The following is a 23841-nucleotide window of genomic DNA, read 5'->3' on the forward strand; positions in this document are numbered from 1 at the left end:
GTGGTGGTAAAGTATCAGCCTTTCCTTTGTCAAATACTGCCTTTAAATCTTGATACAAGGACGGTATCTGTACTTTGGTAGAGTCGGTAGCGTTATTAAGAGCGTTGACACTACAGAGAGGTGACACTTTCTTTAAACAATTCTCTTGACAATCCTGACCCCACGAAACTATTTCCCCTGATCTCCAATCTATAACGGGGTTATGTCTCTTAAGCCAGGAGTATCCCAGGACTATGGGAACAGAAGGAGATGAAATGAGTAGTAGGGATATTTCCTCCTTGTGTAGAATACCAATAGTTAAGTTAAGAGGTGTGGTCTCCCGGAAAATCACAGGCTCAACTAAAGGTCTACCATCAATGGCCTCAACAGCCAAGGGTATCTTCCTTAACTGGGATGGGATAGTGTGTTTGGTGAGAAACTTTTGGTCGATAAAACTCTCAGCAGCGCCGGAGTCTATCAATGCCATAGTCTCTAAGGTTCCCTTTTCCCAAGTTAAAGAGACCGGTAATAGGAGTCTATGTTCTTTGTAGTTATGAGTAGAGGACAAAATCGAAACACCCAAGGTCTGTCCTCTAGAGAAACTTAGGTGCGAGCGTTTCCCGGACGACTGGGACAGCTCAAACGTACATGACCTCTGGCTCCACAATACATACACAGTCCCTCCCTTCTCCTGTACTGTCTCTCCTCCTCTGACAGACGAGTAAGGCCTAACTGCATAGGTTCTGAAACCTGTGGAGTTTTGGTTTCAGAAATTTGAAATGATGGTGCTAGTCTAAAGGAAGATCTACCAGTTCTATCTCGAGTATTCTGCCTCTCCCTTAGACGTTCGTCAATACGAGAGATAAAGGAAATTAAGTCTTCCAGGTTCTCGGGAAGCTCTCTTGTCGCTACCTCATCAAGTATTACATCGGATAATCCATTTAAAAATACGTCTATATAGGCCTGTTCATTCCATTTTACCTCTGCCGCCAAAGACCTGAACTCTAGTGCGTAATCCACAAGTGTTTGGTTGTTTTGTCTAAGGCGCAACAGTAATCTGGCTGCATTGACCCTCCTGCCAGGGGGATCAAAAGTTCTTTTAAAAGCAGCTACAAAGGCATTATAGTTATAGACTAATGGATTATCATTCTCCCACAACGGATTAGCCCATCTCAGAGCTTTCTCAATGAGTAAGGTAATAATAAATCCCACTTTTGCCCTATCAGTAGGGTAGGAACGGGGCTGTAGCTCGAAATGGATACTGATCTGGTTCAAAAACCCACGACACCTCTCAGGAGAACCAGCATAACGTACAGGTGGGGTAACTCGGGAAGAAGCACCTACAGTAGCTACCTCTAGCCCTGAACCCACAGAAGAAGCAGACGTATTATGCATCTCCTCAGGTGGATTAATCGGACGGTATAGCAGCGCCTGTAGTGCTAGAGCCATCTGATCCATCCTATGATCCATGGCGTCAAACCTAGGATCAGGAGAACCAAGCTGACAATTTGTACCTGCAGGATCCATGGCCCTGTCGTAATGTCAGGATCGGGTCAGGGATCCAACACGCAGAGTACAAAGAGTAGCAGATACGTATACCGGTCCTTAGAATGGCCGGACTTAACGTAAAACTACGATAGAATGGTCAGAGACAAGCCGAGGTCGAGGGAACGAGAAGACAGGTAAGCGAGAGACAAGCCGGGTCAAGGATAACAGAAAGATAGGAGAGTAAATACCAAAGCCGGGTCAGAACCAAAAGGCAAGAGAATAACAGAGCACTGTGTGACTAGACAGACTAGAACCACGACAGGGCAATGAGTAAATGAGAGAACCACTGTTAAGTATCCTGGTTAGGGAGCGAAGACACGCCTCCGGCGAGTCCTGATTCGTCTCCAGAGATTTGAGTGACAGGACGTTCCGGGTTGGCGTCATGACGTCGACCTCCGGTCCTCCTGCTATAAAAGGAAGTGACTCCCTCGCGGCCGGCGTTTGCAAGACCGGGTGAACCGCGAGGGACCGAGGAGACATGCCGTCCGGACGGATAAACTTCTAAGTCTCTACCTCTCTCAGAGGTAGAGGCTTCAGGTACCCTGACAGAGATGTCCTTATTTGCTTCTCTGCAATTTTAAAATGAAAAGTGCTTTGCAGGAGTTCTTCTGTGGCATCGTCAGTGTTCCTCCTTTTGCAGTAAGAAGTTCCCATGGGTATCCACTACACTAGAGCCCTATTTTAGGAGAATTCTAAAATGGAACTCATTCTTGCTAAAACCTAAACTAGAAGTGCACACAGCGACAACAGTGGGTCAGAAATGAGACAAAATGTGTTACCATAGAAATTAAGTTAAATAAAAATGCTGCAGATCTTGAATCCTGACAGACTATTGTTTATATTAAACAGTTACTCCAACCACCATGACCATTTCTGCTTTTTATAAGTGGTCATGGTGAAAGGAGTCTGTATGTGCAGTGTTTCTGCCTGAAACACTAAACATACAGAGATATTAGCACTTGTGTGACGGGGTCTATGTCAATTCAGTGCAAAATGTACGTTTGTCGTCAGTGCACTGGCAACAGACATACAGATCTTCTTCCTTGCAGACAGGGAGTTCCCCTCCCTCCCCACCTCCCTATACCATAGACATAGAATACATAGACGCTGCATTCTGTGCTGAGCGGCGAAGAATGCGGCAGCCATCTTGGACCCTTAATGCCCCTTCCCCTTAATACCCCTACCCCTTAATATCCCTACCCCCTACCCCATGTCATTAATGCCCCTACCCCTAATCCTTAATACCCCTACACACAGTGTTAATACCCCAACCCCTAACCCCTAATACCCCTACACACACACAGTGTTAATACCCCTATCCCAGCACACATAGTCCTTAATACCCCTACCCCAGCACAGGGGTATTAACACTGTAGGGGTAGGGGTGTTAAGGACGAGGGATAGGGGTATTAACACTGTGTGTGTAGGGTTATTAAGGATTAGGGATAGGGGTATCAACACTGTGTGTGTAGGGGTATTAAGGATTAGGGGTATTAACACTGTGTGTAGGGGTATTAAGGATTAGGGGTAGGGGTATTAACACTGTGTGTGTAGGGGTATTAAGGATTAGGGATAGGGGTATTAACACTGTGTGTGTAGGGGTATTAAGGATTAGGGGTATTAACACTGTGTGTGTAGGGGTATTAAGGATTAGGGATAGGGGTATTAACACTGTGTGTAGGGGTATTAAGGATTAGGGGTATTAACACTGTGTGTGTAGGGGTATTAAGGATTAGGGGTAGGGGTATTAACACTATGTGTGTAGGGGTATTAAGGATTAGGGGTAGGGGTATTAAGGGGTAGGGGTATTAAGTGCCCCAAGTCCTTCACTTACCTTTAGTGAGATGGGCTTTCCAAGTGTTCTTCAATAGCTTCAGTAGAGCGGCGACCGGTCCAAGATGGCTGCCGCATTCCTGGCTGCTCAGCACAGAATTCCATAGACGTACGGCGTCTATGTATTCTATGTCTATGCCCTATACCCTCTGGTAATTTTTTTTATTGTTCCCTCCCTCCCTCACTACCTACTCCCTCCCAACCCTTACCGGTGATGTATTCTGAGACAGTTAAACAGTCCAATCAAAAACTTCTCTATGAGAAGCTTTAATTGGATGTTTTGATGGCTCCAGTGGCATTAGATGGGGAGTGGGAAGCCAGCGCTACAAAAAAGTATTAAGGGCTGTCTTTGTAAGTTTTGACCCAATATTTTTTATATATATTAAATAGATAATGCATTAAAATTTAAGGGGGCGGAGCCTGACTGCCGAGCTGGCTGGATGCACACTGCTTGAGCTCCAGGCCCATGAATCTAATTGTGCCCAATATTACCGGAAAATAAGCGGATACTCCTAGATATATTAAGCCGTTAACTCTTAAGGGCCCCGTGATAATTAATCTTGCACTTATGCGGCTGGCGATTGGTGGTTTTATGGTGGTACAAAGTTGCGGCCTGTGGGAGGCTGAGGTGGGAGAGGTGGCCGCTCTCCTCACCCCTGGGTCGACTAGAGGGTCCAAGCATGCTCCTACCCCGCCTCCCTCTCCCCACCCATGGACTGGTAAGGGATATCCCGGTCCCCACTGGGGTGATGGCACACTCACCCACACCGGACCTGTCGGTTCCTGCGGAGCTGGCTGTTTGCAAAGCGCCAGCTAAGATGGGCTCCTATGCCACCCCAGCCCTCCATACCTCAGGGGCTCATTAAAAGAATGCCTCAATCAGGCCTTCAAGCACTTCTGGGCACAACTCCGGAGTAGGATGTAATGACAACCACGGAGGTCTCTTTCGGCAGCTCTGCTCCAGCCTGACTTACCTTTCAGCACAGTTCAACCTAAAACCTCTGGGCGAAACCCTGACACAGCGCAGATGAGGGGGAAGTAGAGACGGAAGACACAAAGCATGCTTCACCGTCGATGACCAGGTCCTGCTGAGCACCGCTACTCACCTGGATCACAACCTAACAGAAGCGGAACCCTTGGTCGACCCACACTCAAAGCACCTTGAAAAAGCCACGCACTGAGCTCTAACATCACGTCCTGTCTACGGTTCAACTAGGGACTTGTGGGCCTTGATATTTACATGTCCCTCATTTTGTCAAGGCTGTTTTTCTTTTGTTATATTAGTTTGGTTCCTAATCTTATACTTGACATGTTTACCTATCCTGACTTAACAAGTTACATACACTATTTACTAAAAAAAAAAAAGAAAAAAGTGCAGATTCGCTTGACATTGTCTGGTCAGCTTATGTGTCTTTGATTAATGATAACATGCATACCAAATGTCATTACCAACCCTTGTATTTTATGCTGCACAACAAAAATAAAGAATGTATTTATTTATTTATTTTTTTAATATACTCATCTTAGATGTTACTGGATGAATAACTGTTAAGTGGATCTGACAGACCAACACACAACAGGATGACAGGCTCCATTCAGGAGCATCTCATCCTGGTCTATAGGGACAAATCTTATTCCAAAATGTCCCTGTCCAGCAGGCCATAGGCTCATCACAGCAACTCTTGCTGCTGCTGCTCTCAATGTATACACAGACAGTTTCATGAACTGGGCTATGTTTTAGTGTTGGTAGAACAGAGTGCATTCACCATTTATGATTACTTCTACATAATCTCAATCAATCTAGAAAAATATACAGTATACATGGAGAACTTTAGTGTATATGGTATAACAGAAACTACTATGTATTAATGTATTACATTATCCAAAGCTCCTTGATCTCTGCTATATTATTTGTATAGCCCTCTTACATCATATTATTCGGACGCAACATATTGTCGATCAAAATCTACTCACCACATCCAAAGTCTTAACCAGTTCAGTAAAATTGGGGAAATCCTTGTAACTTGTAATTACTTCCGATTCCACTATCTTCCCAGCGCATTCAATACGGACCTGAGGTTGGGCCACTTCAAACAGATTTATTCTCTTCAAATCTCTCAAACCCCAGAAAAGAACCTAGATAAAGCAGTACGGTTATGCAAATTCAATTTGCCTACGTGCACAGAACTATGTTATATTAGATTGATTTCTGCTCAGTGGGCAGTAAGCATGGGCTGACATTTTAATTAATTGAATTTTAAACCATTCCAGTCAAGCAAAGTGATTTTAAATTCCTAAATAGGATACTCACTAGATTTTCCTTGAAGCTCCGTGTTGGATGTCTGATTGCTCGACCACTGAGGCTCCAAACTTATTTAGAAGACACATTCCTTTGTCCCTCTTATCTACTTCAATGTCCATCTTTTCTAGGATACATTGTCCTTGTTCTAAATTACATTTTAGCTGCATAAATTGTTATTAGCAAATCACCTATTATTTCTCAGAACAGCACCCCGTGCCCCCACTCCCGAGGACAGCCTCACTCACACCCCTAAAATGAAAGTGTCACTCAATGTAGTTTGTTTTCTACATTCACACCACCAGAGTAATCATATCCCCTAAAACTCTGTGATGAATTTTCAAATAATCAAAATTGTTAAAGGGACACTATAATAACCAAAACAATTTTAGCTTAATAAAGCGGTTTTGGTGTATAGATCATGCTCCTGCAATCACATTGCTCAAATATCTGCATTTATGAGTTAAATCTCTTTGTTTATGCAGCCCTACTCACACCTCCCTGCATGTGACTTTCACAGCCTACCTAAACACTTCCTGTAAAGAGTCATATAATCTTTACACTTCCTTTATTTAATTTAGAACTTCTCATCTCCTGCTCTGTTAATAGCTTGTTGACCCTGCAGGAGCCTCCTGTATGTAAAATAACGTTTCATTTACAGAGCAGGAGATACAAACTTTTAAAGTAAGTGACATCTGATTGAAAATTAAACCATTTTGTTTTCATGCAGTTTGCGTGAGTTACAGACAGTGGAGGTGTGACCAGGGCTGCAAAAGTGATTTAACTCTTAAATGGCAGTGAAACTTCAGAGACATGATCTATAGACAAAAACTGCTTCATTAAGCTAAAGTTGTTTTGTATATCGTATATACATTATTTTTACGTGTACTAGGTAGAGATGGTTCGGTCTTTTGGCAGCACCATACTTTTATCACACTATTCAAGATTGCACCTATGTATGTTTTAAAGTTGTTTTGGTGACTGTAGTGTCCCTATAAGTACTAGTATTTTTCCTCTAGAGGTTATAGCTAGATTAAAACCTAGATTGTTGCCATTAGGTTCTTATATCTCGTGTAGATATTAATGAACAAATCTCAGTTATAGTAGATATTGGTGCGGTGTAAGTGACAAGGACCTACACCTATAAGTGGAGCGCTCAAACACAGATAAATCTTACCAAACTGTAGTCTCATTCAATGGTAAAATATGGGGTACATGTCAAAGTAAAATACAGAAAATACAATATAGTGTAGATGGTACTGAAAAATGGCTTCACAGTGATTATAATGATATCGTGCTGAATATTACACTCACATTTCAAGGAGCCTGTATATAGAAAACACTGGCTCCGTATCAAGGCTTGTGTGCTGTTATGGTAGCACCACCCTCCTACTTCGGCTTGAAGAATTTCTCAGGAACACAAAAAAAAAGGGAAGAAAGCAGACCAATGTGTAGACTTATGGTGATAAATGACACAGGTATATGTTCAATAAATGGGGTGCTCACCTGATCCTGAGCCTACGAATCCCGGCTCTAGGTGTGTAGGTTTTGTGCCAATTTGAATGGGGATGGCACTTCCCCTGTGAGGATTCCTTGGAGGCTCCAAAAAGGACTTGGATGAGGTTTTGAATGAAAATGGTGAATTTATTGGTTTAAAATAAACATAAAAACAAAGATGATAAAAGTCCTCAAATAAAAGTCCTTTAAAAATGGCCATTGGCCATTTTTAAAGGACTTTTATTTGAGGACTTTTATCATCTTTGTTTTTATGTTTATTTTAAACCAATAAATTCACCATTTTCATTCAAAACCTCATCCAAGTCCTTTTTGGAGCCTCCAAGGAATCCTCACAGGGGAAGTGCCATCCCCATTCAAATTGGCACAAAACCTACACACCTAGAGCCGGGATTCGTAGGCTCAGGACCAGGTGAGCACCCCATTTATTGAACATATACCTGTGTCATTTATCACCATAAGTCTACACATTGGTCTGCTTTCTTCCCTTTTTTTTTTGTGTTCCTGAGAAATTCTTCAAGCCGAAGTAGGAGGGTGGTGCTACCATAACAGCACACAAGCCTTGATACGGAGCCAGTGTTTTCTATATACAGGCTCCTTGAAATGTGAGTGTAATATTCAGCACGATATCATTATAATCACTGTGAAGCCATTTTTCAGTACCATCTACACTATATTGTATTTTCTGTATTTTACTTTGACATGTACCCCATATTTTACCATTGAATGAGACTACGTTTTGGTAAGATTTATCTGTGTTTGAGCGCTCCACTTATAGGTGTAGGTCCTTGTCACTTACACCGCACCAATATCTACTAAATTTATTCAGTGGAATAGAGGATATTTCCACACCAGTGTATTGAGCTGCCTGTTAATCACTTTCTGACTTTTTTGAGCACTTTTGTTATACACACTCCTCTGTAAAAAGAGGCAACCTTTGATTGGTATTCATAAATCTCAGTTATATCCTATCCATGTAAAACGCTGCACTTGCAGGTGTCCTACTGTCCTAAATAAACAGAGTATATCACACTTTGCCCAATATATATAGCTATTTGGGATAAAGAATATGTCTAAATTACATCCATGAAATGGGACAGTGATAATCACATTAGTGGCTCATACATTAAAAATATTAATATTATTAACATGGACTACATTTTACCTATTGGCCTTACTGTGTGCTTACTACATTTTTACCTCTATCCTGAATTCTTTGAGTACCGGCCGTATGCCTCTGGGAATAATGTAGCGTTCAGACTCATCATTCATAAATTCCGGTTCTCTGGGCTCCACGTAATCTGGTATACTCGGCTTAAAGACAATGACATAACGGGTGAGAAATCTCAAACTACCGGTAGCTAAAAGCTATTTAATCTAGAATCTTGAAGAAGCATTGACGGGTTATATTGCCCTCACAGACATTGTAGAAGAAAACTTATAAAGTGGCTGACATGGGCATATGCATCTTTAAGTCCATAAATGATACCTGCGGCATGCTTCAATGCAAAGTATACATCTGTTAGCTTGATACTATGGGATTCCTTATGTTTCATTTGTGGTTATGGTGGTTGAGCAAACAACTATATGTCCACCTATAGCACCATTTTAGATAGAGTAAATGCACTTTTCAGATGAATAGAGTATTTTAACCCATACATATTTCATACATTTTGCAAGCAGAATGTGCAGATTTCCAGTGAGATAGCTCAGTGGGCTAATGCATCAGCAGTAGAATCTGTTCAACCCTTGGGGGTTGCAGGTTCAAATCCCGGCAGGCTTGACTCACCCTTTCGTCCTTCCGAGGTAGATAATATGAGTACCATTAAATTGAGTAATAGGATTATCCCCTAGATGTTAGGCAAAAGTAACATCCCAAGGACGTACTTGGAAACGAGAGCAATCTCAATGTACCTTTCCTGGTTAAATACTTTGTTGTTATTACTATTTGTACATGCATAGCCGGAAAAAATAATTGTTATCTAAATTTATCATCAATTACCTTTTTTAAGGTGGACGGTTCCACTTTGGGAACCAAATCTATCTTTCCCTACTTTCTAACTCCACGTCCCTTGTGTAGGAGCTCAGACCAGTCCATATGTATGAATGGATCTCTCAGCTTCACAGGGATTTCACTAATATTAATGTTTCAATTACAGTAAACATTTACAAAATAGTTTCTTTACATATAATGACTTCATTTTCAAACACTTTCCGATTGTTTGTAAATCAAACCATTTCTTACTTTTTCTAAGTGCGGGATCTTTATGAAATTTTTTTTTGTATATTTTGATGTTTTGGAGTTTGGGGGGTTTCACCTAGGTACCAACACACTGACTCCTGAGTGCCATCCTATTCGAATTACAGCAGCCTTGGGTACGTTCGTTGCTCCAAACCATGCATTAAGATTTTACTTAGAAATGGTATTATTCAGTTCTTTATTTCATAGCTGAGGTTTAATTATTTATATTAGCATTGCCATTCAAATTCGGTCCACATTCAGTGAATATTTGTGATTTTGAGCAACCGGTTGCATAAGTGTGCAATGCATCTGATCCCTGGTTTATTTCTTCATTATTTCATTTCTTTCTTTATTTAATTTAGCGTCTGTCTCCTAACCATCAATCATCACTTTTTTTGACGACACAGTCAGAGCACAGATTCACGATGCAACCTAATATATTTGGCCATTGTCTGTGTTGTTTTTTTGCGATATACCCATATGGCGCTTCAGAATTACAGAATTCAGTTGACCTACTAATCATCCATAATTCTGACAAATTGTAGCTTGTTTCAAATCAAATGCACAAGTTGTGGCGAAACCAACCTCGCCACTGGGCCCTGGAGAAGCCTGTTTGCTAGCCTCCTACCTGCTGACTATGGCCCCTGGGTTATTTGGGGCATATTGTACTGTATATTGCTGCTACTGGCCCTTTTAACAGCATCTATGGACATATTGGGACTTTTGGGACTACTGTCCCTTTAAGACTGTGATACATATTCTAGTGTACTGCCTGTAATATTATATGTGTATTTGTGTGTTAAGTTTAACCTGGGATATGTATGCAGCATTCATCTGATTGTTCGGTAGAATCACTCCATTTATTATATTGAGTGAAACTACCGAACAACCAGACCACCCTGGAATAAGTGTGCCTCCAATTACAGTTTGCAACAATGTTGCAAACGGGTAATTGGCAATCAGTGTAATGTATGCTTTGTCCTCTGGGTGGCCGCCATTCGGGAAACAAACACGTGGCGGCGGCCATCTTAAACTACCGAACAGCGGTGTTTTGCCGTCGAGTGTCTGGAACTAAAATCGGACACTTGACTAGGCAAACACCGCTGAGACCTCCATACTTCCAGAAATTCGTATAGAAACTACCGAATGACCCGCCGTTCGGTAGAAAGAACCCCACAAACAAGGGAATTCATCCAAACCCTCTCCAGGCTCTATAACACAGGCAATTCGTCTGTTTTCATTCCCTTGTTTGTGACCGACCGCAGGGCCAAAATGCATGGAACTGTTTTCGGATACTTTACCCATGCGGTCGGTCAAATCTTTGGAACCCCATATCTCCCAAACTGTTCATCCGAATGACTTGAATTTTGGATATGTTTCCCCCCTGAATAAGGGCTATCCAGCAATGCTGGGTTTAAAGGTGTACCCCCTGTTTTTGGGGTACATCCAGAACTTGGCTGGAAAAGTGTACCGGATAATTGGGTTTAATGTTATCTGAGGGGAGGGGATGTGTGGGCTGAACCATGTATGTGATTGGTTATTTTATGCCTCCCCCTGGGTGTGGCCTGTATGTGGATTATTGTAATAAAAGCCAGGCTGGATGAGCCAGTCCAGAGTTCCTGTTTTACCCTCAAAGTGATGTGTCGTCTCATTATTGGGGGGAAGGATTTATTGCATGCTGTTCCAGTTGACTGCTAGGAGTACAAGCCTATTCATATGGTTCCTATTCAATGGTCTACAGCATTCATATGCTTGGGAGAATTTAAAAGGTTTCTCGGATTCGGTGATTGTGGTGTCTGCCAGAGTGCTTGGAGTCCTCAGGAAACACTAGGAGCATCCTTTAACGGAGGTACCAAGTCGGGGTGCCAGGTGATCCGTTACACAAGTGTTCTGTCTTATCTAGTTCCACAAAATCTGCAGAACCCAAACTGTCTCTATCAGGTTTCCTACTTGGGGTCAAACGTGTTCTCCCATTAGAACTCACCTCCAAGTATTTTTTGCTGTCAAGTTCTATCAGTTCGAAGATGGCTATAAGTTCACCAGCATCCGTGTTCCCTTTTGAAATGTCAAAGAACTGCAGGGCTGGCTGGACGTATCTGGACTTTTCATTTTCTTCGTCTTCCTCTTCCAGCAGAGTAACAATAGGGGTGGCAAAGGCGCGACCCAAAAAATCAGGAGACCCCTTGGTAAGGCAACAAGAGAAACGGAAATTAATGCACCATTATAGCAGAGACAGCTATATAACTTTGTGATAGACAAGAATCAGCATAGAATAATTCACATATAAAGTGACTAAATTTAATATAACTGTAAACAATACACAGCATATAGGAACTATCATAACACCAGTTGTCTGTTGTGTTCATACCTAGATGTTTTTAATATTCCTTACATTTAGGTATTGGTAATCCATATCTCATGCTAAGTTTTTCTTATAAAATTTAACTTTAAAGTGCAGTTCTTCACAGCTTTGCTACAATGTGAACATGTACATTTCAAAATGCTTTTGTTCATAGTTCTTTCGTGCATACTTTTTCTACCAAGTTTATATTTCATGAAAAAAGACCCTTCTGCAACAAGTCCGTGATCTCCACCTTGCTTATTACACTTCCAGTTTAGTTTACCCACCCTCCTGGATATTTTCAGGAAGGAACCTAGTAGCACCAGGTGTGCTCCACACTTACAAACTTGTCCATATCATATATGTTGATGATGATAAGCGGAGGATCGTTCTTCAAATCTTCCTTATTTCCATCAATGATAAGATGATCATATACCAAGAGTTCATTCCACAATGGGGCTAGAGTTTCACGTACGACCTGTGAATAAATAACACCATGAGTCGTTTGGTCTTCTAAATATACAAGGTAGTCTACTCGTTCCTGCCGTGACACTTAGGCCGCGATTTAATAAGCTTTCCAAATGATTTAGTGCGCTTGGAAAAACTTTCAAAAATGTTTATCTACAAGAATTTGCATAAACTTTATTAGTGACTTCTCTAGATAAATAATTTCCAAAGTTTTTATAACAATATGGAATCTTTTCGGAACGCTTGATAAATCGACCCTAAGGCCTCGATTTAATATTTTTGGATAAACTTTGAAATTATTTAATATTTTGAAAGATATTGTAACACTCTGATTTATTTTTATACCTGCTATATTTTTTAATCATTTTAAAAAAAAAAATATTTTTAAAGTTCATCCTAAAATATTGAGTTATTTGTAAACATTAGCCAAAAAATATTGAATTGGGGTCTTAGTGTTTCTTTCTTAGAGTTGTGTTTTGTTTTTTTTAAATAGTTGGTTCATCGGAAATAAATTGAAACCTGATAGGAATCAAAAATATAAAACAAAATCTGTGTAATTGAAATTATTGTGCACATTCCACAAAAATAATAATCATACTATAAAATAGAGTATAATAGAGTTTAGATTTTTAAAAAACATTATTTAGAATTGCTCAGCTTTCTAGACATGTTATTAATTCATTTCAAGCTACCAGCAAATAAAATGTTAACATGTTGCAGCTAAGACAGAAAATATTAAATATTATTTTATTACCATTATTTTCAATAATGTCGCTAGCTGTTGAGTTAGGCTTCAGGTTTGGCTTTGCCTATCTTAATTTGGGGTGAAAATCTTATGATTCTCGATATGAAATAAGCATTTCAAATCATGAAAATGTCTAAATGGCAGAATTGTTAACATAAAACAATAAAAATGGTCTCTGCAAAAATATTGTAAATAATGATCCAAATAGAAACACTACTCCAACGTTCACAAAAAAGAAGAGTGGGTCTCCATTGGGATATTTGGAGGCCTCGAAGAACTCAAATATATTTATTTATACTTATGGGTATGGAAGGGATATATTGGAATGCTGAGTTGCTGCTATCAAGAGTTTGTTGTAATTTTTATTGAATCTTCTTTAAGATTCGTATCAGGGATTTAAGTTTCCACTCACCCACTTGCTACAGGCGACTGAAAATTAATTCCTGGTGAGTGTTCCATGGACCCTCCAGGGTTGCAGCAATGAGTAACTTTGAAACTTGCCTTGTAACATTGGACTTTAATAGTGCACTATTTAGTTAACAGCAGAACAAGTAGTTAATATAAATTTCTGTGCTCCCACAACATGGTGTTTAAACCACGAGAAAGATCACTAAATTCAATTAAACAAACAAATAAATACCGTAATATCTGATAGCTAAAACAAAAACAATGTGCAGCATTTATAGGGGTCATTTATAGGGGAGAACAATTAACATCCACACAGCTTGGAAGAATCACCTGAGTAGTCAGACATTGGGTACCGAACACAATTCGAGCAAAAGGATCCGACAAGCCATTATCATCAGCAGCTAGGATGCCTCGGGCTTGATATATGTGAGCTCGAAGTTGGAAATAATAGTAATCTAGAATGAAATAGAAAAGAGAAGAACATTTATTGTTAAATCTAATGTGTTTTGCCATGGTTAAAGCTTTAATTAATGGCATAGGAAATTAAATTAAAAATGTAAAAACATAAAATAAAAAAATATCGTATGTTTTTTTCTGATGGTATTAATGCAAATTGTTTGGCCAATACATTCTCTTTGTGTCATATGACTACAGGTCAGAATTAATCTGGCCGAAAAAAAACTAAAAAATGGTCAAAATGTGATGTGACTTAAAAGTTCTATGCTAGGGGGCGTGGCTTGGCCGCGAGCGAAGATGGCTGCTTAGAGGAAGAGCTCCGACCCACACAGCAGCTAAAGCGGGCTTACACCTCAGCACGGCACGGAAATGGGGCGCACTAAACGCCCAGACGGCTCCCAAACCCCCAGGAATCCAGCGACTACCTCCCAAACGGGTCCCATGGACGGGTACCTGGCCCCATCGACTACCGGTCACCACGTGGCCGCGGGCGCAAACATGGCCGTCTCCCCGGCCCGCTCACCAACATCAGAGCCGGCTGAACCCTCGCTGGCAGAAATAAGAGCAGACATAAAAGCTCTGGCAGCGGCAATGGTCACCAAAGCAGACATGCTGACCCTCTCTGACACCCTGCACGCGGCGCTCCGCACGGAGGTAACCTCACTCAGGGCCGAAATCTCCACACAGGCTGCTAGGATACAGGCAACTGAAACATCTGTGCATGCTACTGGGGAGAGAGTTGAGGCTTCAAATCTGGCAATACACAGACAAGGCAATATTCTTTTACACCTAAGACGCCAAACTGAAGATCTTGATAGCAGGGGCCGCAGATCAAACATACGGGTCCGCGGCCTACCTGAACCGGAAGGGGCAGAAGACGTGGAGGCCATATTGCAAACGCTGTTCAGCGACATACTGGGACCAGAGGCACCAGACTCCATAGCATTTGACAGGGCGCATAGGGATAACAGAGCTCGCGCGACCGATAACATACCAAGAGACATTGTATGCTGCTTGCACTCCTACAAGCTGAAAGAGAAACTAATGAACAAGGCCCGCGCAAGACCCACCTGGCGATTCAACGGCGCAGAGGTGGCTCTCTATCAAGACCTGTCTCCTCTCACGCTTGAAGCTCGCAGAGCCCTGAGACCCATCACTGCGCTACTCAGAGACAGAGGGATCCCGTATAAATGGGGTTTCCCCTTTATGCTTTTGGCCAGACATCACGACGAATGGTTCACGTTACAATGGCCGGAGGAAGTACCCAGGTTCCTGCAGCGCCTCAACCTCCCACCTACAGAGGTCACCGACTGGATCCTGGGGCCGACAGACCAGAGGCAGAGAATCCAAACCCCTGGCCAGCAGCGAAGACGAGACAACACGCCAAGGCGCCCACAGGCCCGCATGGCAACTGATGCCCACAGATCCGGAGGAGTGAGGTTGGGCACCCCTCCTACACCCACCAAGCAAGAATGACCAGCCGCGACACGAGCACCCTACCACGGCCTGCAGATAACCACGGACACCAACTCTATCCCGTGTACAACAGGAGACAGATAAGTACTGTATGCACATACACATACACAGGGACTTCCACAGGGCCACGCATGACCAAGTATAACAATACAATCATAGCATACCCCCTGGGGCGGGAGGCTGCCCCAAGTTGACTGGGGAGGGGGGCCTGATGGGGGAGGGGTGCACCGCACGGCATACTCGCGGGCTGTGGCCCTTGCAAGGACAATTCTGCATGTGTACATAGAACACGAACTATGTCTCTATATAAGACTGCTGGTTAGTAACGGGACACTCGGACTCTTGATATAACGTGGTATCACTGGTGCTACGAATGCGAGTTGGTCATGCCACAACTCTAATATAGATGCTACTTGAAGCACTGTTTGGGGGATGGTTGGTGGGAAGTGGGAGGTGCCTAGGGGGACCTGTACATGGGAACTTGTTTCGCTGTCAATGTTTTATCGGGCTGTGTCAGGTGGGATAGTCCTCTGGGTGGGAGTATGGCTGTGATACTAATGTGCCCTCGGGTTATGGAGGAGGTGGGGAAAGGGGAGAGTTAAACTGGGACTACAACTATACCTCCTTGGGTCTCACACGGTCTCAAGGGTTGGGGGGTTGCGGATGGATCTGGCTGGGCGGGGGTGGAGGGTCCCTGGGGGGTACTGATGAGTTGCGCTATTGGCCTTAACGCACTAGGTAGGGAAAAGTGAGTCCCTTACACAACACGATACTCACATACTGAGGCCCACGCGCCCACTGCTGCCAGACATTCACATACCCACGAAGCCTTTTACCTCCCCACACCCGCTGCCGGGTGGCTCCGCTCCCGACTCTCGACCCGGGGGACCCATATCAGGGACATTTATGGGGGACAGGAAAACCCGGGCCACACACCCCTACACCTGACCCCACCGCGACCCATGACCTGTGCTAGCTCAACGTAGTACTAGGCATACCACACCGACACAGGGAACGACCAACAGCCACTCATGCCGCACTGATCTATCGGATGATAACCCATACCCCTATATGACGTGACCGTACAGATCGATATTTTCATAGACCTAGCTATTGACGTAAGATTGGGAACAAGTGGGACACGGACACCCCTCTGAGAGACACACACACTACTACACTACTAGACACTGAGCTCCTGCTACCTTCCGGGCAGTGGCATCGGACTCGACTGGTCTCACCACCACCCCGAACCAAACCTGTGTAGACCACATTACTGGGGGACCCAACACCGCAGCTGCCCTAGCTTGCTAGGGGACGGTATGGTCTTGATATCCACCCAGCTACACAGGACCCCCTCGTATTGAGGGGATATTTCTTTACTGAGGACACACTATTGCGCTCTCGCACCAGGGGCCTCTTGGGATGGACCGAATTGGGCGTAGACCGAGCCGCACCCAACTTCTGGGTGTCCTAACTTACGGGGGTTATAACCCTCCTCTTACTTATCTGTAACCGCATACTTTCTCCCCCCTCCCCCCATCCCCCCTCCCGCCCCCTTAACTACCTCTCTCCTACCTTATATTCCCCTCCCCCCTCTTCTACCGGCAGTTGAAGTGCGCACGGGCATCTGGGCCTAGGATACCGGAATACAACCGCAGAGACATCTGCGCCCTCACCCACAATCGCCCCATGGCATACACGGCCGCACCTCTTCATGTCCTCACGCAGAACTGCCGAGGCCTTAACACGCCTGAGAAGCGCTCACACCTCCTATGAGAACTTCACTGCAAACGGATCTCGGTGGCGATGCTACAAGAAACGCACCTCAAAGCTTCAGATACCCACAGACTGAAGGATAGAGGATACCCAATCAACTACCACAGCACTCACCCGGATGCCCGGAAAGTAGGAGTGGCGATATTGGTGGCCGCTAATCTTAAATTCACCCTGCTGGACCAAGTGGCCGACCCTAATGGTAGGTTCCTTTTCATCAAAGGCACAATTGCGGGGAGGAGATACACCTTCGCCTCTATATTTGCGCCAAACGCAAAACAGGCGACGTTCCTGAACAAAACGATCCGCCAATTGGCGACGTTTACAGAAGGTTCACTCGTCATAGGGGGGGACTTCAACGTGCCGCTTGACCCATTAGTTGATTCGTCGACAGGACACAGTAGTATACCACAAACCGCGATTAGGGCAATAAAGAAGACCATGCGAGACCTGAGATTAGTAGACGCGTGGCGGACCCTACACCCGACAACCCGGGATTATACACACTACTCAGCCATACACAGGAGATATTCGCGCATTGACTATGTTCTTATACAGCAGGAAGGCCTACAACATCTACAGTCGGCTGCAATCACACCGACACCACGGTCGGACCACAGCGCAGTGTCCATAAATCTGGACTCCCCACTGTTCAGGCCCACTAAGACGGCATGGAGGCTAAATGAGTCGCTCTTATCGGACCCGGAAGTAAAGGCACTTCTGACAGAACATCTCACCAACTACTTCAGTGAAAACGATACGGAAGATGTGTCGAAAGTGACGCTCTGGGAAGCACACAAGAGCGTGCTTCGAGGTCATCTCATACGGATTGCTTCGCGGAAAAAGAGGGAATCGCAGCAACATATGCTGGAACTCACCGACCGGATCTCACAACTGGAAACCCAACACAAACGATCGCAACTCGAGGAGCACTATCGCTCACTTCTAGACGCACGCCGACAATTGGCGGAACTGCTGGCCCGCAAACATCACAGGGCGATGCTACGATCCAAGGCCTTCTTCTACATTCACGCCAACAAGAGTGGGAGATTCCTAGCCCGCACGATCCGACCCCAACAAGCCAGGGCGCAAGTGCACGAAATACGGAAGACTGATGGCACACTCACAATTCCCGGAGGCTATAGCCACTGAATTCCGTAAATATTATCAACAATTGTATAACTCCACGCCGTTGCCCTCTGATGCCCGCAGAGTAGAACTGCAGGACGCGACAACGCGCTACCTACAAAAATTCCAACCTGACGCATTAACACTAGAAGAAGCGGAACTTCTGGAAGTCCCAATCACCACGGAAGAGGTACAAGCGGCGATCAAAGCAGCGGAGAAAGTGAAGGCACCGGGACCGGACGGACTCTCAGCGGGATACTACAAGCTGTTCAGAGACATTCTGACCCCTCACCTAATGGCGGCCCTCAACCGACTCCAACAGGGGGACAAATTCCACCAGGAAACATTAGCAGCTACAATCACAGTACTGTCTAAGCCTGGCAAAAAACCCAAAAACTGCAGTAGCTACCGGATGATCTCGCTCCTTAACGCGGATGTGAAGCTCTTCACCAAGATCATTGCCACTAGATTACAAAAATACGTACCGCGCTTAATCCACCCGGACCAAACTGGATTCGTACCAGGCAGAGAAGCCAGAGACTGCACACTTCGAGCGTTTTCCATACAAGCACTAGCTCTTAAAGAGAAATCGGGCCTACTACTGCTCTCAACGGACGCCGAAAAGGCTTTTGATCGGGTGAACTGGAGTTTCATGATGGCGACATTACGTAAAGTGGGCCTGGGAAGAGGGATGGTGACCTGGATAGAAGCTCTCTATACCGACCCCAGCGCCAGAGTAAGGGTGAACGGTGCACTTACGGACGCCTTCACAATTCACAACGGCACTCGGCAGGGCTGTCCATTATCGCCGCTCCTGTTCGCCATCACACTGGAACCATTTCTGGATAGGGTGAGACATACCTCGGAGATCAGAGGATTCAGGCATGGACACCAGGAACATAAGGTAGCTGCATATGCAGACGATATGCTCTTTTTTGTGAATGATCTCGCTGAGTCCATGCCAGCCCTGATGCAGGAATTTGACGCATATGGCCAGTTATCGGGGCTGAAACTTAATTTAACTAAATGTGAACTACTGAATGTCTCGGCTTCGACAAGTATAGGAGAACAGATCACACGCGAATACCCCTTCCATTGGTGCCCGGACCAGATGCGATACTTGGGAATTTGGATACCCAGCAACCCGAAAGAACTGTATGTCAGGAACTATGCTCCCCTTCTACGCACCATACTACTCGACCTAAAAAATTGGAATTATGACCACATCTCCTGGCAGGGTCGTATATCGGTGATTAAGATGAACATTCTCCCACGGCTGCTCTACTACTTTCACACCATTCTCTGGCACGTACCACCAGAATTTTTTGCAACTCTTAAGTCAGCGGTGATAAAATATGTCTGGAAGGGAGAGAGGGCACGACTCAGCTTTGACAAGCTATGCCTACCTAAGAACTGGGGCGGCCTAGCTTTACCCGATATCCGCAAATACTTTCAAGCCGCAGTACTGCAGCGGATCAGGGACTGGCATGCAGCGTCCGATAACAAACTATGGGTTGCACTGGATAGAGAAAGCACGAACAAAGCCCTTTACAGGCTCACATGGCAAGGCTCGGCGGACGCAACATCAAAACTGGGCACTGAATCACCCATCACACAAACGCTAAAGACGTGGTCTCTCATAAGACGGAACCAACATATCTCCCCGCAGCCGAGCCCCCTGATACCGATAACTCATAATTCTGAGATAGGTGGAGGGCTGCAACGTTCTGCCTGGCCAATAGAGAGAGACGGAGAATATGTCCCGATATTCGAAGTCCTGAACAACTCTGGAATGCGGAACATACGGGAATGGAGTGAAACACCACAACCGACGCTAATGCACAGATTTCACTACGCACAACTGCGGCATTTCTATTACAACCTCCCCAACAGGGTAGCGTTACACAGAGAACAGACGTGGTTCGAACGCCTCTGCGGGACCGGCTCCGGTGCAGACGGCAGAGTCTCAGTCATCTACCAACAGCTAATAACGGGAGATCACACACGGAACACGGCGTTCAAGAGGCGATGGGAAGAGCTGACGGATAGGATGTTCACTGAAGCACAATGGGAACAGATATTAATACTACAGCACAAGAGTTCCATAAGTACCAATTATCAGGAGGTCAACTTTAAGCTACTCTCCCACTGGTACAGGACTCCTTCTTTACTGCACAGAATATTCCCGGGAACTACAGACACCTGCTGGAGATGCAAATCCCACACGGGTACAATAAGGCACATCTGGTGGGATTGCGCAAAGATTAAGCCATTCTGGGAGGACATACAACGGGAAATGACGGCTATCCTGGGAGACCTACCGGACTTCAGCATGGAAATGGCCCTACTACATCACACGGAAAGCTCGATAGCCCAATACAAGCGATCGATATTACGACACCTGCTTAACGCGGCGAAAGCATCCATACCAGCTAGATGGAAACAGACACAACCACCGACTATGGCAGTGTCAGGATCGGGACAGGGATCCAACACGCAGAGTACAAACAGTAGCCAGATACGTATACCGGACCTTAGAATGGCCGGACTAACGTAAGTAGTACAGTATAGAATGGTCAAAGACAAGCCGAGGTCGAGGGTAACAGAAGACAGGTAAGCGAGAGACAAGCCGAATCAAGGGTAACAGAGATAAGCAGAGTAAGGTAAACAAGCCGGGTCAAAACCAAAAGGGATAATAGAATACACAAGCACTGAGTGACTAGAACAAGCTAGAACCACGACAGGGCAATGAGCTAATGAACGAAGCTCTGTTAAATACCCTGTTCAGAGCAGTAACCACGCCTCCGAGGCGTCCTGATTGGTCCTGCAGCAATTGAGTGACAGGTCGTTCCGGAGGAGTGTCCTGATGACAACTTCCTGCCTAGATGCTGTAAAAGGCAGTCACTCCCTCGCGGCCGGCCTTGCATGACCGGATAGACCTTGGGGAAGGGAGCCATCAGGCCGTCTGGATGGAGGAAAAGCTAAGTCTCTACCTCTTTCGGAGGTAGAGACCGCAGGTACCCTGACAGGCAGAATGGCTTCAGAGGGTGGAGGACATACACACGGCTGAGGCGCGGTACACGGATCTGCTCGGGTGGAGCGACAAACACGTCGCCACCTGGACCCCGTGGTACGTCTACCTTTCAAGACCAGGAACAGGAGGAATATAGCGCACACCACGACACACTGGGTTCGAGGATGACACATGGTGCTCCCTGTAAACCCTCCCCCCCCATCCATCCCCCCTCTTTCTATTATCATTATCATACACTGTATCTACTAAAGCCCACATGACATATTTGTGGGGTCTTGACGCGGCGGCTCAAGCTGCGCCCGAGGAGGTCGGGAACGGGAGGACCCGACTGTGAGGATGCGCGAGTTATAGACATAGAGCGTAGTAAATGCCAAGGGTGCGAACCAATGACATCACTAACAGCTGACTGAAGGAGCAACTAAGGAACCGGACATACAGAGCAGTAGCCTCCCAAACTATGACACACTTAACTGACGGGAGGATGGGATTACAACACCCGCTTCACGACACCTCAAGGAAACACAACAGGCACCTGACTGATGGGCTACTCCAATAGACAGACACATCCAAGCCACCTCTGTTTCACAGGCGACCCTTGGAGCTACTTTCTATAGGAGATCTCTAGTTAAGGCTCGGAATTGGGGGTTCGCTTTATCTACCGTGAAGTGTAGGTACCTGGAACTTATAATCTCACCTGCCTCACAATACGCCTAGTTAGGCAAATACCCACATATCATAAGCTCTACAGCCTGTAGGTCAGGTGCACCTAACCGGGGATGTGCAGGCCTTTCTGCCCAATATGTCAAATATATTTGATATTGAAGCTATTACCTCCTTTTTTAGCTGACAGGTATATACACCTGGTTCCCCAGAAGAACTGTGGAATAGGGCTCCAAGGTATCCCCTTGTTCATACTCACTTGATCGGTTATTACTGTTACTGAAACTGCTTCTGCTTTCAAGCATGCACTCACCCATAATTGTTCAAATTGTTCAAATTACCTTTATTCTATTGATTGTTCGAAAGCTTTCATGATGCTTGCTGCATGTCAGATGATCAGAAGACAACAATGCCTATTTTCACTGTTTTTATCCGACCTGACTATGTGTATTTACACTGTTGTGGTGTATATATGTGATTCTGTACTCACCTGATCGTCATAATAAAGAATTTACAAAAAAAAAAAAGTTCTATGCTAAACTTAAACTTTAAAAAGATAATGTTTAATGAAAACAAACAGTGATTTAAGTGGTTTTTCTTTCTGCAGTATATAGTGTACATAAAGTTTATTAAGGAATTGTGAATAAATTTGATATTTTTTTTTTTTGACTTTTCTATCCTTAAAATGTACAGTTCCCGTGTCACTTCACCACAAACCACTGTTTGGTGAATAACCCCATGAGTATTTTATTGGCAAATATAGTATAATCACTCCAATGTGATTTATTAATATTAGAACCTACAATTTAGCAATGCATTCAGTAACATAAATTGCTCTGTGTCCATTTAATTCCTGGAGATCTATAATGCATGGGTGCACCCCTACCCCACAAATGTTGTGAATGGTGTGGCATATACTAAGGTAACATAATAAGTGCCAGCTGTATAATTATACAGTATAACGCATAAACTCTCACATCCGTACATTTGCTGTGAACGATAATTTGTTCACAGCAAAGTATTCATCCTATTCAAGTCCATTATTTGAAAACACAAATTGGTACTGATCCTGAGAGATATGAATGCAGTTGTTCGAGTGGCGTTCTGCCACGGTTTGTCAAAATCTGCCTAAAACTTCACTTGCAATATTTAAACAAAAGCAACGTTTTTTAATTAAATGTCCGTGTTACTTTATGGGCCCTGATTTGGTGATGGAGCTTTGCTAGAATTTAGCAGGAATGCTCTCTTTTGTGCTTGATTCTTGAAGCTCTAAGACAAGTAGACTTGATTCATCTTACGAGGCCAATACCAAAAAGAAAATATTATTAAGAAACATTACAGAAGCACTGTCAGTTTAACATGGTGTATATCTATTGCTCCTCTCAAGTGTCTATATTTGCAGGAATCACCTACACCACTAGGTAACACAACACCTTGAGCACAAATACATATCAAAATATATCTGAAGAAAGTTTATCAAGGCTATAGCAGGTACACTACAGTAGTGTGAGCCATTACTACGGTTATGTGAATATAAAGTAGAATGAGTCGCATATAAACTATATAAGTAACAGTGGCAAAAAAAGAAGAAAAGTACAATGTTATATTTAGTATATTTGAATAAATACTTTTTCAAGCCAGTTTTGTGGATGGGCAGTCACTGATTGGCAGTGGCGGATCCAGGGGGGGGGGGGCAACGGGGCAATTGCCCCCCCCGAGATTCTCCCCTGCCGGCTAATGCAGGGCTGACATTGCCCAAGTGCCAGCCCTGCATTGTGCCTGCAGACCGGGGAGGGAGATCAGTGATCTCCCTCCCCGGTCTGCAGGCACATTACTGACAGCCGACCGGCAGGGGAGGGAGAGAGGACCCGGGAGCTGTTACCAGCAGCTCCTCCGGGTCCTCCTCTCGCGAGATTTGGAGCGTTGCCGCGGTTAC

General features: G+C 44.4%; 1 protein-coding gene across 1 annotated transcript in view; it reads right to left on the bottom strand.

The window, feature by feature from the left end:
• Window positions 1-23841, bottom strand: part of LOC134611650 (fer-1-like protein 4) — a 192427-nt gene that overhangs the window by 68487 nt on the left and 100099 nt on the right. Inside the window, exons 24-28 of the mRNA XM_063455751.1 lie at window positions 13709-13833; window positions 12101-12235; window positions 11401-11598; window positions 8375-8488; window positions 5335-5496 (exon numbers count right to left, since the gene is read on the bottom strand). Of these exons, the coding sequence (XP_063311821.1) occupies window positions 5335-5496; window positions 8375-8488; window positions 11401-11598; window positions 12101-12235; window positions 13709-13833 (734 nt within the window). The remainder of the gene's footprint in view (window positions 1-5334; window positions 5497-8374; window positions 8489-11400; window positions 11599-12100; window positions 12236-13708; window positions 13834-23841) is intronic.

The sequence above is a fragment of the Pelobates fuscus genome, chromosome 5, assembly GCF_036172605.1.
Source record: "Pelobates fuscus isolate aPelFus1 chromosome 5, aPelFus1.pri, whole genome shotgun sequence".
NCBI classification, from domain to species: Eukaryota; Metazoa; Chordata; class Amphibia; order Anura; family Pelobatidae; genus Pelobates; species Pelobates fuscus.